This window comes from Cryphonectria parasitica, assembly GCF_011745365.1.
Source record: "Cryphonectria parasitica EP155 unplaced genomic scaffold M406scaffold_2, whole genome shotgun sequence".
In the NCBI taxonomy this organism is placed as follows: Eukaryota; Fungi; Ascomycota; class Sordariomycetes; order Diaporthales; family Cryphonectriaceae; genus Cryphonectria; species Cryphonectria parasitica.
The window spans coordinates 1,247,015-1,261,484 of record NW_024468910.1 but is presented as its reverse complement, the minus strand read 5'-3'; the positions used below and the strand labels follow the sequence as shown (position 1 = coordinate 1,261,484).

Genomic DNA, 14,470 nt, shown 5'->3' with positions numbered 1-14,470 from the left:
GCAAGCTGCGCTTCTGCATGAATTATAGAGCGCTGAATTGAATTATATGCAAGAACTGCACTCCGTTGCCTTTAATTGCTGAGATTCTCGATTAACTGAGCTATATACAAATCTATACTAAGCTTAATCTTAAGAATGCATACTATCAGCTCTGAATTCATAAAGGAAACGAGTAGAAGATTACCTTTTATACGAAATATAGCTATTTCGAATACTATATTCTGCTCTTTAGTCTTACTAATGCTTCAGCTATATTTCAAGCATATATCAACAAAGCGCTAGCAGACTTAGTAAATATAATCTGTATCGTTTATCTGAATAATATCCTAATCTACAGTAATAATGCTAAGCAGCATATAAGCTATATTTAAGAAGTTTTGAAGCAGCTATAGCAATAAAAGCTATATCTTAACCTGAGAAAATGCAAGTTCAATATATAACAGATAGAATTCCTAAGCTTTATAGTATTCTCAGAAGAAATCAGTATGAATAAGAAGCATATTATAGCTATTATACAATAGCTGCTTCTATATACTATTTGCAATATTCAGATATTTCTTAAATTTACTAAATTCTACTATCGATTTATACAGAACTACTCCAAGATTGCTATATTATTAATCAATCTTTTGCAAAGCAGCAGCATAGGCATAATTATGCTCTCGAACTGCATTCGAGTAGCTTTCAAAACTCTAATCATACTCTTTATAATAGCTTCATTGCTATGCTATTATAATGCTGCATTATTAACAAGAGTTGAAACGAATGCTTCTGCTTTCGCTATAAGAGCTGTGCTAGCTTAGCTATTTCAAAGCTGCTAGCATTCAATTATCTTTTATTCAAAGAAGCTCTTTTCAATAGAAATACAGTATAGTATAGAGAATATCGAGCTATTAGCTATTGTAAACGCTATATCAAACTAGCAGCATTATTTATTATATCTGCTTAAGCTTATATTCATTCTTATAGATTATCTCAACTTGCAGTATTAGAAGACTAAATAGAAGCTATCTGCTTGCTAGTTGCACTAGCTAAACGATTTCAGTATATATAATCTCATTATCCAGTACTATCCCAGCAAGTTTAACCCAGCTAATGAGTTATCTAAGCAGCTAAATTATTAGGGAGAAGAGAAAGCTGAGCAGAAGCTACAAAGCCTTAGCAATTTCATTATAATGAAGAATCTAAAGAATCAGAAAGAACCTTATATTGATTATATTCGAAGAGTAAGAGTAGAGCAAGCAGCAGATCTGAATATCTTCTGTTTTCGAGTATGCGCTCTTCGCTATTTGAGCAAGAGCGCAGAGTTTAAGCAGATAGCAGATCTGAATATCTCCTATTTTCAAGAGTACGCTCTTTGCTATTCGAGCGAAAGCGCAAAGTTAAAGCGGAATATCTGCTTAGCAACTAATGTTGCTTGGATATCGAATTGCAAACTGATCACTTTTCTATATCTAGCAGTAGAGCAAAGCATAGCAATAATGCTGGAGCAGCTTGCAGAGCTAATGAGAGCATATCTGCTATAACTGCAATAAGAAGATGTTTTTATTCAGATGGAAGCTTGGTGCAAGAGGCGAATATGCAGCTCTACAGCTGATATAGAGCTATAGCAAGTTATTAAGAGCTTGCTATATTTCAGAGAATGTATATTTGTGCTAAACTATTCATTAACTCGCAAGAAGCTTTTGAAAGCATATTATAATAATTCAATAGCTAGCTATCTCAGTATAGCTAAGTTTATTAAAATGATTTCTCATTATTATTATTAGAATGCATTAGCTAAGAATATGAAGAAGCATATTAATATGTATATAGTATACTAGCAAATAAAAACGAGGAAACAATGCTTATATAGCCTGCTTAGTTTCTTATTACTAGCAACTTGCTTATAAGCTAAGATATTAATAGACTTTATTACTAATCTGCTCAGATTTATCAGTTTCTATAATAAAGCTTACAATACTATTCTGATAATCATTAATAAATACTTGAAATATACTCTATATATTCTAATAATAATATAGCTTATAAGCAGCAGCTTAGTAGATATTATGCTATAATATATATATCAGTTCTATAGCATTCCTGAAAGCATTATATTAGATAGAGAAAGCTTCTTTACAAGCTACTTCTAAACTAACTTCTGCTTCTATCTAGAAACCAAGCAGCGCCTAAGTACTGCATTTCACTCCCAAATAGATAAATAGACTAAGCAGCAGAACTAGAATCTCGAACAATACCTCCATACTTATTACAGCCTTTCTCAAGCAGATTGGATGTAGCGCTTATTTCTTGTACAAGCAGTATATAATAGCATAGACTATAGCAGAACAGAATTATCATCTGCTATATTGCTTTATAAATTCCAACTAATAAAACTAATAGATATTAATATGCAGCGCTTAAGCTATATTTCTAAGATCTTAGAGTAGCTCGAAGATCTTACTAAAGCTTATAAGAAAGCTTAGAAAAGCTTCAATTATGCAAGATAAGCATATATCAGATAGTATAATAAATGCTATATTAATAAAAGATTTTCTTTTAGCAATCTTATTCTTATCTTAGCTAAGCATTTATGCTAAAAAAATATTAATAATAAACTAGCAAATAAATATCTTAGCTCTTTTTGAGTACTGGAGATTGTAGGAGTGTATGAATTAGCATACAAGCTTGAATTGCTAGCGAAATATAAGATCTATAATATCTTTTCAATTGTAGCTCTGAAGAACTTCAATAAACAAGATAAAGAAGAGCTTGAGATGCATCCTAATATCAATCTCGAGGAAGAAGTGCATTGAAAGGTAGAAGCTATTCTAGCATACTGAGAGCTATCTAGAAACTACTAATTTCTTATACATTAGAAGGAATATAGCAGCAATAAGAATTTATAGAAACTACAGGCATTTATTGATAATGGATTATTGATTAAAGAATACAAAGCATAATTAAAGCGGTAATAATATAGCGCAGAAGCTGTTTGATTTTTAATTGGAAAACTAAAAATCCTTATATAGCTTATCTATCCGAGAAGTTAGCAATATTCCTGCATTGTAGCAATCAGTGCTAGTTATTTCCCATACTATAAAAGCATACTTACCTATTCAGAGTTTTTAAAGAGATTATTCTCTCTCTTCGAAAGCTGCTTCAGAAAGCTTGCAAGCTGCTTCAGCTAGCATCTTCAGAGCGCTGATACTGCGCTAAAGCAGCAATATCAACTCCCCGCTCATAACAGAAGCAGGAGATGCGCTGATTACTGGCGCAGGAGCAGCGCTTACAGAGCGCATCAGCTAGAGAACATCCTGCAAATTCTCATCAGTCAGCTCTCGATCAAAGAAGCAAGCATTATTCAGAGCTAAATCCGCCTTATAAGGAAGCTATAGTAGCTTGTAAGCAGCATGAAAAACAAGAGAAAGCAGAGATAATACTACTTATAAGCTAGCAGAAGTGGTTGCTGCGAGCATACTGAAAACAATAAGTATTGAAGCTTATAATGAATCAATATGAGAATTTGTAAAGCAAGGAAACTAGCGCATCTGATTAATCCCAGCATCAGATCTTAGGCTTCTGAATGCAGCAATGTATGCACTCCTGGTATCAGCTAGCAGGGGGATGCATCGCACTCAGTTTCTTGGGGATCTTCTTCCTCTTAATAGCTTAGTAATATCAGCGCGGCGCTGTATACATGATATATATAAGTACTTACGGAAGCTGTGGGAGTAACAGGAGGCGGGGCCTTCGGAGCAGGAGTTTCGAGAGACTCGAGGGGAGGCGAGAGAGAGGGCGAGGGCGAGAGAGAGGCCTTCTTGCGCTTCTTGCTAGCAGGAGCCTTGCAGCCACTATACCAACCGCTGCAGCAGCTATGAGAGGGAGAGGATGCGGGAGCAGCGGGGGCGCTCGAGGGCAGAGGGTGGCGAGGAGGGGGCACCGCATCAACAGCGCTGGAGGAGGCATTGCTAGCCTCCGAGGCTTCAGAAGCAGTCTGATTCTCAGAGATCTTAGAAGCTGATGCAGCTTTCCCAGATGCATTAATAGCAATAAAAGAAGATATCTGTAATGAATTAGCTTTTATATGATGCTTTAGAGAATAGGGATATACATATTATGCTGTTGCTGCTATTGTTGTTATTATTGCTGCTGCTGCTGCTGCTATAATAGCTGAGAAAAGAGAAAACAGAAAGAGAGGAGGATTCAGGCATGAAAGCGAAATAAGAAACAATAGTGCCCCACTAGCGCATGCATCTCAGGCAACCCTATTATTTAGCTCTAGAAGCTATTCCGAGATTGCAGTAGCATAAACAATTGCGCCAAGCTGTACAGTCTTCGTAACAACACTGCACCTGCGCTGCACTAGCGCTAAAGCAATCTTCATAATATTATATAACTTATCAGCGAAGGGAAACTTAGCTTTCTAGAGCGAGGCATCTCAATAACAAGAACCAACTGATGAGAGAACTATTAATAAGTATGAAGAGATCTGTAGATCCGTGCAAGAGCAGCTCGGATACATAGTTCCTGGGAATAGGAATCTGGAAGAAAAAGGATTCTATCAGAGCTTGTATGCATACAAAGAAAATAGGTAGCCCTTGCAATCTCTGGTAGCAATTTAGAGCTGCTGCAAGAGCTTCGCTCCGAAGTAGCGCTCTCATACGATGCTGCATAGCTATCAAGCCATTGTTATCCCATCTAGTCCAGGCTAATTATATATATAAGGGAAAGGGGAATAACAGATCCAGCAGCGAAAAAGAGAAGGAGGGAGATAGATTCAGTAGTCCCTTTGAATGGAAGCATCAACAGAGCAGCTTGGGAGCAGCTCACACCCCTTCACCTCACTTGTGTGCCCTTTTTACCCTGACAATAATCAAGAATATTTAAGGATTATAAGCAACTTTTCAAAAAAGTTGAATAGCTCAGAAATTAACTATGAAATTCCTAATCAGAAACTCATAGCGATAGTGAAAGCTTTTGAGGAATAGCAATACTACCTCATTAGCGCATAGCATTCAATTACAGTTCACTCGGATTACAAGAATCTAACTATATTTATAATAACCAAGATTTTGAACAAGCAACAAATTAGATAAGCAGAATTTCTCTTATAATTCGATTTCAGAATCATGCATTACAAAAGCTTGGAGAACGAACAAGCAGATGCTCTTAGTAGAAGATCAGATTATCGAAATACAGATTCCTCAGATATACAGAACATCTTTGCCCAAGATAAATTAGAAAATCTTGTTAATGTATATAAAGAGCTGAATATTATTCTTAGAATCAAACTCTCGGAAAAGAATTCAGAATCGATAACTTCAAATAAACAAAACAATTATATTAAGAATATATATAATATATCAGCGCATGAATACCAGAGAATCAGAGCAATCTACAAATGCATTAGAAGATACTGGAATCTACTAAGCTTCAGAAACAGAATTGAGAGCATTCTATAATAATACAACAGCTGCAAAAAGAATAAAGCAAAGAAATATAAGCTTTATAAACTATTGCACTTCTTACTAGTATCTATAATCATTTAGCAATTTATTAATCTAGACTTCATTACTAAGCTATCTTTCCTATGAGAACTCTTAACTAAGATGCAATATAATAATATTCTAGTAGTGATTTGCAAACTGAGCAAGTATGCTTACTTTCTCTCTTATAAGGAAAGTAGTATAGCAGAAGAACTTGTATATGCATTCCTTAGAACGATTATTGCTAATTATATTATGCTAGAAGAAGTAATTTCTGATAGAAATAGAAAGTTCAACTTAAAGTTTTAAACTTTGCTTATAAAATAGCTCGGAATATACTATAAAATATTCATAGTATTTCATTTATAAATAAATGAATAGATAGAAAGAATGAATTAGATTGTTGAATAATATCTTTAATACTATATTAATTAGGAATAGAATAATTGGATTAATCTGTTACCTCTTGTACAGTTCGCTTATAATAGCGCAGATATGAGTATAATAAAGAAGTTACTATTCTTCGTATTCTATAGATATAATCCAATAGCTTATTATAAGGCACTGCTGAGAGCAGATGCAGAAGCTGCAGATAAAAGGATTAAAAGAATTAAGAAAGTTTAGAAGGAATTTCAATTAGAATTATAATTCGTTCAAGAATGAATAATGCAGTATGCAAACTTCAAAAGGATTGAGAAACCAATTCTACAAAAAGGAAATAAGATCTATCTATTCCGAAAAAATATCAAAATAACTAAATCTAGCAATAAACTTGATTACAAGAAATTAGAATCATTCAAAATCTTGCAACAGATTTCCCTAGTTAACTATAAGCTAGCATTATCTCATAGAATAAGAATATATCCGGTTTTCTACATCTTACTGCTGGAACTAGCAGCATAGGAAATATCAGCGGACAATACAGCAGAAGTAGAAAATAACGAACCAGAGTATGAAGTAGAAAGAATCCTTAAGCATAGAAGCACAGATAGCATGAGGGAATATCTCATCAAGTGGAAAAATTACTTAGCAAGCGAAAATTCATGGGAACTACAGAAAAACATTAAAAATACTCAGAAGAGAATAGCTGAGTATTGGAAAAGAAAAGAAATTAGTATCTAGAATGATCGCTCCGCTCTGAACCGAGACCCAGGAGCCTTAGAAACCTTACTCTCCAGGAAACCCGACTAATCTACTACTGAATTCCTTATATCTACAGAATTCCAGTCAAATCTCTCAAAGAAAGAATCTTCAGCAGCCACAGCTGACTTCTCAAACACAGCTTTCTGCATAGCAATAACAGCACAATAACATTCCTCTTCGGCCTCCTCAGCCTCGATGCAATCCAGCTTCTTCATATTGTCAATGCTGCAGCGGATAGCGCGTATCATCTTTTCAAACCACATTCTTTTCTGCTTGCGCAGCCGAAGAACCTTCTTCTTAGCAGCCTGCAACTCATCCTCCAGCTCTTAGTACTGGATAGCGATCTTGCGCAGCTCCGAAGAACTAACGCTCTGTATATTACATTAGGAACGATTGAATCGAACACATTCAGCGCAATGAGAAGAATCGAGAGAAGAAATCTGATAGAAAGGAATATTCCAACTCTTATAGAATGAATAGGAAAGTATTGAACCAGAACTAGGGCGCAGTCGCCCTCGAAAGAAAAAGGGACAAACAGCTGCCGAAGCAATGGGCAAGGGCTCGTGCAATCCAAGCGTGCCTGTACAGATGAGGACAGCAAACTAAGGCCACACGGGCGCAAGAACAGGGTGAAAAATCTGTCTTAGACCTGTCCAAAGGGTTCAAAATTGAAAAGAAGAGAAAGGATGCTTCATTGTTGCTTATAGCTAAAGAATTTGAAAAGTAGGTGGTATCCTTTATATGTATGAGGACCCTTGACCCACTGTACTCCACGTCCCACGGACTACCACCCTGGCCACCACAACAGTATAATAAAGGAATTTTGAAGAATAGCAAAAAGAAGACTTTCACATTCCTCGGTCTTTCAAGAACGAGACTTGGAAATACGAGATTTGTTGATTCTATTCAACATCTCAATTAGGAAGGCAAGATTATGTATACGGAAAACTTGCTAGAATACTTACAAAAGATCATTGAGAATAACGACTAATAGAAGGGAGATGATGTTATAACTCATTCAACATACAGATTATGAAATAGATTACGAATAATAAGAATTAGATGTTAAGAATCTAACGTTCTAACTAAATATTAATTATATAATTCAGGATTAGAGTTATAATAGGAATGAATTACTAGATCATTAGATAATTCAATAAGCTCGGATTATCTGGATTAGTAATAAGCTAAGATGAGCTATACTGAAAAGCTGAATATATAAGAATATATTCATTACCATTAGATAGATTCAGTATATAGCTTTTCAGTTGTTAATCTAAGTATTCAGTCTTATATACTGTAATGAGCACTGCAGCAATCCGAAGATTCCAAAGTATACAAAGGGGTTTATGCTAACAAGAGCGGTGTCAAAGTGTCAAGTCCTTGAATACGGAACCGTACAAGTCTCAATAAGCATTGCAAGTATTCACTGCCTTTGGGGCTACTCAGTGTATAAGACCGAATACTTAGATTGACAACTGAAGAGCTATGTACTGAATCTATCTAATGGTAATGAACGTGTTCTTATATACCCATTTCTTCAGTATAAACCGTAAGAGTTGGTGGCTGATTGTTGCGGTTCACTGCCTGGATCGTGAGAACCGATTGTCGACTGCTCCAGTCTCTTCCTGATTGGTTACAGCCTGTAATCCTAACTCTGGGTTACGTAATCTTTGTTGGTTGTCCGACGTTGAGTTATGACATCTGATCTTTATTATTCGTAACTTGTTTCATAACTTGCATGTTGGATGAGTTATAATATCATCTCCCTTCTATCAGTTGTTGTTCCCAATGATCTTTTGTAAGTATTCTAGCAAACCTTTCGTGCATAATCTTGCTTTTCTAATTCGAATAATGAGCAGAATCGATAAAGCTCGCTACAAAAAGACGGAACAGTCTACCTCCCTCTAGCTTATTGCTCTTTCTCGTTGTATCGAAATGCTGATGTATTCTTTCTGCAAGGGTTGCAAGGCTCGCTGCCTTGCTTCTGAGGAGGATTCGTCACGCTGTACGGAGTGCATCAAGCACAAGCGTGGGAATTGTGATATGCACGGATTGTCGCTGTTGCAGGTGGGAAAGATTGTGGCTCAGCATTCCGCTGCTGAAGCTGCTCTTGACAACGCAGAGGAGGAGCTGGAGCGCGCCACGGCCAAGGTGCGTCGGCTGCGGAAACAGCGCAAGCTGTGAGCTGAGAAAATGGCACGTGCAGTGCATTGTGGTCTGAACACGATCGAGGAGCTGGATTGTGTGGAGGCAGAGGAGCTGGCGAAGGAGCAGCAGGCTCGTGTCTCTGTTGGTTCCCTTCCTGAGAGATTCTCTGTTTTGGCTTCGGGAGAACTCTTCTGGTCTTCTGATAGTATGTTAGATTATTCCTTTTTAGGCGATGTGAGTGATGTTGAGGGTGGTGGAGGTCGTTCTAGCGCTCGAGAAGCTCGTTCTGAGCTGAAGGATTTTCCGGAGAGCGAGGTTTCTGGAGCCCCTGAGCTTCAGTTCGGGGCGGAGCGATTATCCTAAGTGCTGGGTTCCTTCTTTTTCCAGTATTCAGCTACCTTTTCCTGAGCGTTCTTAACGTTTTCCCGCGGTTCCTATGAATTTTCGCTTGCTGAGTAACCCTTTCATTTGATGAGGTATTCCCTTGTACTGTCTATGCCTTTATGCTTGAGGATCTTCTTTACCTCATACTCTGATTCGTTATTTTCTACTTCTGCTGTGTTGTCCGCTGATATTTCCTATGCTGCTAATTCCAGCAATAAGATATGGAAAACTGAGTATATCCTCATCCCATAAGATAATGCTAATTCGTAGTTAACCAGAGAAATCTGTTGCAAGATTTTGAATAGTTCTAACTTTTTGTGATTGAGTTTGTTGCTGGATCTGATTGTTTTGATGTTTTTCCGAAGTAGATAAACTTTATTTCCTTTCTGTAGAATTGGTTTCTTAATTCTTTTGGAGTTTGCATACTGCATTATTCATTTCTGAATGAATTGTAGCTCTGATCGGAGTTCTTTCTAAACTTTCTTAATCTTTTTAATTCTTTTGTTTGCAGCTTCTGCATTTGCTTCTAGCAATATTTTATAATAAGCTATTAGATTATATTTGTAGAATATAAAGAATAATGATTTCTTTATTATATTTATATCTGCGCTATTATAAGCAAACTATATAAGAAGCAATAGATTAATTCAGTTATTCTATTTCTGATTAATATAATATTGAAGATATTATTTAATAACTTAATTTATTCTTTTCATTTATTTATCTATTTGTAAGTAGAATGCTGTAAATATTCTATAATGTATTCTAAGCTATTTTATGAGTAAAGTTCAAAACTTTGAATTGAACTTCCTGTTTCTATTAGAAATTACTTCTTCTGATATGCTATAATTAGCAATAATTGTTCTGAGAAATATATATGCAAGTTCTTTTGCTATACTGCTTTCCTTATAAAAGAGAAAGTAAGTATACTTGCTTAGTTTGCAAACTATTACTAGAATGCTATTATATTGCACTTTAGTTAAGAGTTCTTATAAGAGAAATAGCTTAGTAATGAAGTTTAGATTAATGAATTGCTAAATAATTGTAGATACTAGTAAGGAGTGCAGTAATCTATAAAGCTTATATCTTTCTGCCTTATTCTTCTTGCAATTGTTGCATTGTTATAGAATATTCTCAATTCTCTTTCTAAAGCTTGATGAATTTTAGTATTTTTTGATGCATTTGTAGATTGCTCTAACTTTCTGATATTCATACGCTGATGCACTGTGCATCTTCTTGATATAATTGTCTTATTCATCTGGAGTTATTAATTCTGAATCCTTTCCTGAGAGTTCGATTCTGAAGGCAGCATTCAGCTCTCTATGTATATTAACGAGATTTCCTGACTCATCTTGAGCAAAGATGTTCTGTATATCCAAGGAATCTGTGCTTCGATAGTCCGATCTCCTGCTAAGAGCATCTGCTCATCTATTCTCTGAGCCTTTGCAATGTACAACTTTGAAATCAAACTGTAAGAGGAATTCTGCTTATCTGATTTGTTGCTTATTCAAAACTTTAGTTGTTATAAATGTAGTTAGATTCTTATAATCCGAGTAAACTGTAATTGAGTGCTGTGCGCTAATGAAGTAGTATTGCTATTTCTCGAAAGCTTTTATTATTGCTATAAGCTTCTGATCAGGGATTCTGTAGTTGATTTCTGAGCTGTTTAACTTCTTCGAGAAGTTGCTTATAATTCTTAGGCGCTCTTGATTGTCTTGCTAATCAAGTTATTCTCCGAGTGCATATTCTGATATATTGATCTTGATTTCAAAAGATTTATAGGGATCTGCTTTATACAGAATTAGCTCTAAGATAATGTATTTGATAATCTCGTTGAAAGCTTCTTGTGCTTTAGAGATCTATTCAAAGAATTAATTCTTTTTGATAAGATTTGTAAGAGAATGTGCGATTTAGCTGTAGTTCTTAATGAACTGCTTATAGAAGTTAATATATCTAAGAAAAGATCTAATATTCCTAATACTCTTAAGAATTAGCCAATTCCTAATAGCTTTTACCTTATTTTCCTATAGCTTGATATATTCTGATTTGATTGTAAATCCGAGATAGTTAATTCTTTGTATATAAAAGTAATTCTTTGCAGGTTTTATAAGAAGTTTTGCATTCTGAAGTATTTGCAATACTGTTTCTACATATTCCTTATATTCTTTCAGTATTTAAGAGTAAATAAGAATGTTATTGAAATATGCAATGATAAACTGATTCAGATATTTGTATAGAACGTAATTGATTATTTCTTGAAATAAAGCTAAGATATTCATTAGATTAAAAAGCATAATCAAATATTTGTAATATTCATAGTATATTCTGAAAGCAGTTTTCTATTCTTCTTCTTTCTTTACTCTAATCAGATTGTAAGCTTCTTTTAGATTCAAGACTATAAACTACTATACTTCTTGCAATTTATCTTATAGTTCCTTGATGATTAGCAATGAGTATTGGTTCTTAATTGTAATGTTATTGAGTTATCTGTAGTTGATACATAGCCTGAGCTTGCTATTCTTCTTGGATATAAATAGAATGAGATATTCTGCTAATGATTGCAATAATCGTATATATCTCTTTTTGAGATTCTTATCGAGATACTTCCTGAGCGCTTCTAAGCATGCCTTGTTTAGTCTATAGATGGGGAAGAATTTGGGCTGTTTTCCTTCTTATAGTAGAATCTCGTGATTGTATGAGCTGTGTTTTAGTAATTCTGTATTCAATTCTTCTTGGAATAGTTTCTTGAATTTGTGATATTCTCGTAGTATGTTCGCGAGTGTTGGTTCTGATCCCTGTGCTGTTTCTGCTATCTGAAGGAATAGTAGGTACTGCTGAGCGTGCTTCTTTTCTGATGGCGTTTTCGAGGGCTTTGAGCGTTCGCTCTGAGCCGGACTGAGCGCTCGAGGGCCTGGTTTCGAGGTTTTTCCTGTGTAGATTCACAATTCATATTCTGAAGCTTTTCCTTGTTGCTCCGGAGCGAACCAACTTGCTGAGGGCCTTGCTTCCGTTGTTTTACTAACCTATTAGCGCTCTAGCACTATTTGGGTTCGCTTGTTACTAGGTTCTTTTCCTTGAATTGCTAGCCCTGCTGGTTTGAAAGTATGTATAAAGTTATATGAAGCTTCTTTTCCTGAGTATTCTTCAATCACTAGCTTCGATCCTGCATTGTTGATTGCAACTATCTCTCTGGGTACAGCTTGTTCTCATGAGATCTAGCTAGTAGTTCAATCGATTCGAGGATTATACTTCTTGAGCTATAGAAATTCTATAATCAGCTCATGCTATGCTATATCCATGATATTAAAGGAAGCTCTGATTATGCATTCTTGAATCAAGATAGATAGATAATTAGTCTTCTTATTGATTACTTCTTAGTTGTATGCAACAGATTGTTTTTTCATAATGCTGAGAGTGTATGAGCATTTTTTCCATTTCCATTGTAGTTATATCTGATTGATGATGTATGAGGATATGAAGTTTCTCTGAGCGCTACTGTTTAATAGTATGCTGTACTTGTATTCTTGAATGTATATGTTGAACTTGATATGAGCGTAGCTTGCTTTAAAAGCTTCATATAGAAACTGTTCTAGTCTGATTATCTGCAGTTTCTTTACAAGCAATCCTGTTCTTTTGGAGTTGTTGAGAGCTGCTTGTTCTTTCTTTGAGCTTGCTTTGCTGCTTCTTAAGCAAGCTTCTTAGCTTGCTTTTGCTCATATCGTCGTTATTTCTAATCTTTCTTCTATTAATACTAGTTGCAAATCTTATTATTAATATAAATTATGCAGAGCATTATTCTGCATTGCTATCATTCTATTTTCTTATTCATACATTGCTTGGAACAGTTATCTAGTAGCCCGATATATGCATTGTAGTGCTGCCTGTTGAGAACTTCCCTAAAGCGGAGTTCCTGTTCCTTAACAGCCTGAAGGATTTGTTCTGATTCTCTGACGGAAAACTATTCGTGTTGCATCTTCTCCGAGAAGTGCATTCAGCAGCTATAATAGGTGCAGGAGATTTATGCCAGCTCGTAGTGTAGGTTGTAAAGTGGATTGATCTGAGAGTTCTTATCTTGTTATGCTTTAACATTTTGCAAGGGGATATAGGTGAAGAGCTTCTCTAGCTCTATTCCATAGATGAGATATTCAATCTATGTTGTTTTCTTGTTCTACTCAATGCTGAAGGGAAACCTTCCTTTAAGCTTGTTGAGTATGTTGTTTACAGGAAACTTCGGCGGGCTGCTAGGTTGTCCGTTCTGGCTTGATTCTTCTGTTGCCTGAGAGGCTTTTTCGGTATTGCTTAGGTATTCGTACTAGTAATCAAAGGGGTATTATCCCTTATTCACATCCCTGGTTGTAGTGCTTGGCATAAGTGATGAAGAATGCCGAAAGGTATTGTTGCTAAGTCCTTCCTCCAATACCTGAATGCTCTGTTCTGTGATGCTAGAGCAGTCCGAGTCGCTGCTCGTGATGCTGAGCGTATATCCTCGCCCTGCTATCGCTATCTGCCTGCAACGTCTAGGCTTCTGAGGAAACCATCCTGAGCCTTTCTTACTTGAGAGGTGTGTTAAGCAGTTATTATTATAGCAGAATATTCAGCTGAGATTTCTGTAATCAATAGAGTTCGATACTTGCTCCAAGGGAATGTTCTTGCTCAGTTAATTAAATTCCTGTTGCTGAGCGATATTCATCTGTTATTCTTCCTGAGCTAATTGCTATTTGTTCTTTTAGAGCTAATAGCAATTGCATGCTATATATTCTTGTTTGTTGCAGTTATAGCAAGTAATGCTATTCCTTTTGCTATACTGCCTGTTAGCAGCATTGAGCTCTATAGGATCAGCATGCATAGTACCGCTCTGAGCTGTACTGCTCTATTAACTGCTATTTTTGTATTGGAGTTTCTTGCTTATATTAGCTGGAAATCTCCAAGTTTAGCTTTCTTCTTTCTTGGATTTCTCCACTCGTTGTTCGTACAGATGATTATTAATGCGAATTGCTTGGTTGGAGAATGTTGCAAAGTTCTCTAGCTAATCCTGTTTGAAGATTTCGTTCTTAATATCATTCTTGAGTTCCTTGTAGTAGTATTCTATAAGATTTTTATCTTTCTATAAGAGTTTTGCTAAGAGTTGCTTGAATCTGATTGTGTAAGTAGAAGCTGATTTGGTTTGTTTGAGGTTTATGAGTTGTTAAGCTATGATGCATTCTTCATTAAGATTGCTAAAGATTTCCTTAAGAGCTTTCTCAAAGCTTTCAAAGGAATCGAATATGTTCTTAGTATTCTGGATATATGCGTTGGAGTTGTTCTGATGCTCCAAGTGGTTG

At 35.7% G+C, this 14,470-nt stretch overlaps 2 protein-coding genes across 2 annotated transcripts; one reads left to right on the top strand and one right to left on the bottom strand.

The window, feature by feature from the left end:
* Nucleotides 1–542: 542 nt before the first annotated feature.
* Nucleotides 543–803, top strand: M406DRAFT_249362 (uncharacterized protein; the record flags this gene model as incomplete). Its single annotated transcript, XM_040916606.1, has 1 exon — nucleotides 543–803. A coding segment is annotated over one exon (261 nt), but the record flags the coding sequence as incomplete, so codon positions are not given.
* Nucleotides 804–13,479: 12,676 nt separating this feature from the next.
* Nucleotides 13,480–13,737, bottom strand: M406DRAFT_249977 (uncharacterized protein; the record flags this gene model as incomplete). The annotated part of the gene is made up of 1 exon (XM_040916659.1): nucleotides 13,480–13,737. A coding segment is annotated over one exon (258 nt), but the record flags the coding sequence as incomplete, so codon positions are not given.
* Nucleotides 13,738–14,470: the final 733 nt, after the last annotated feature.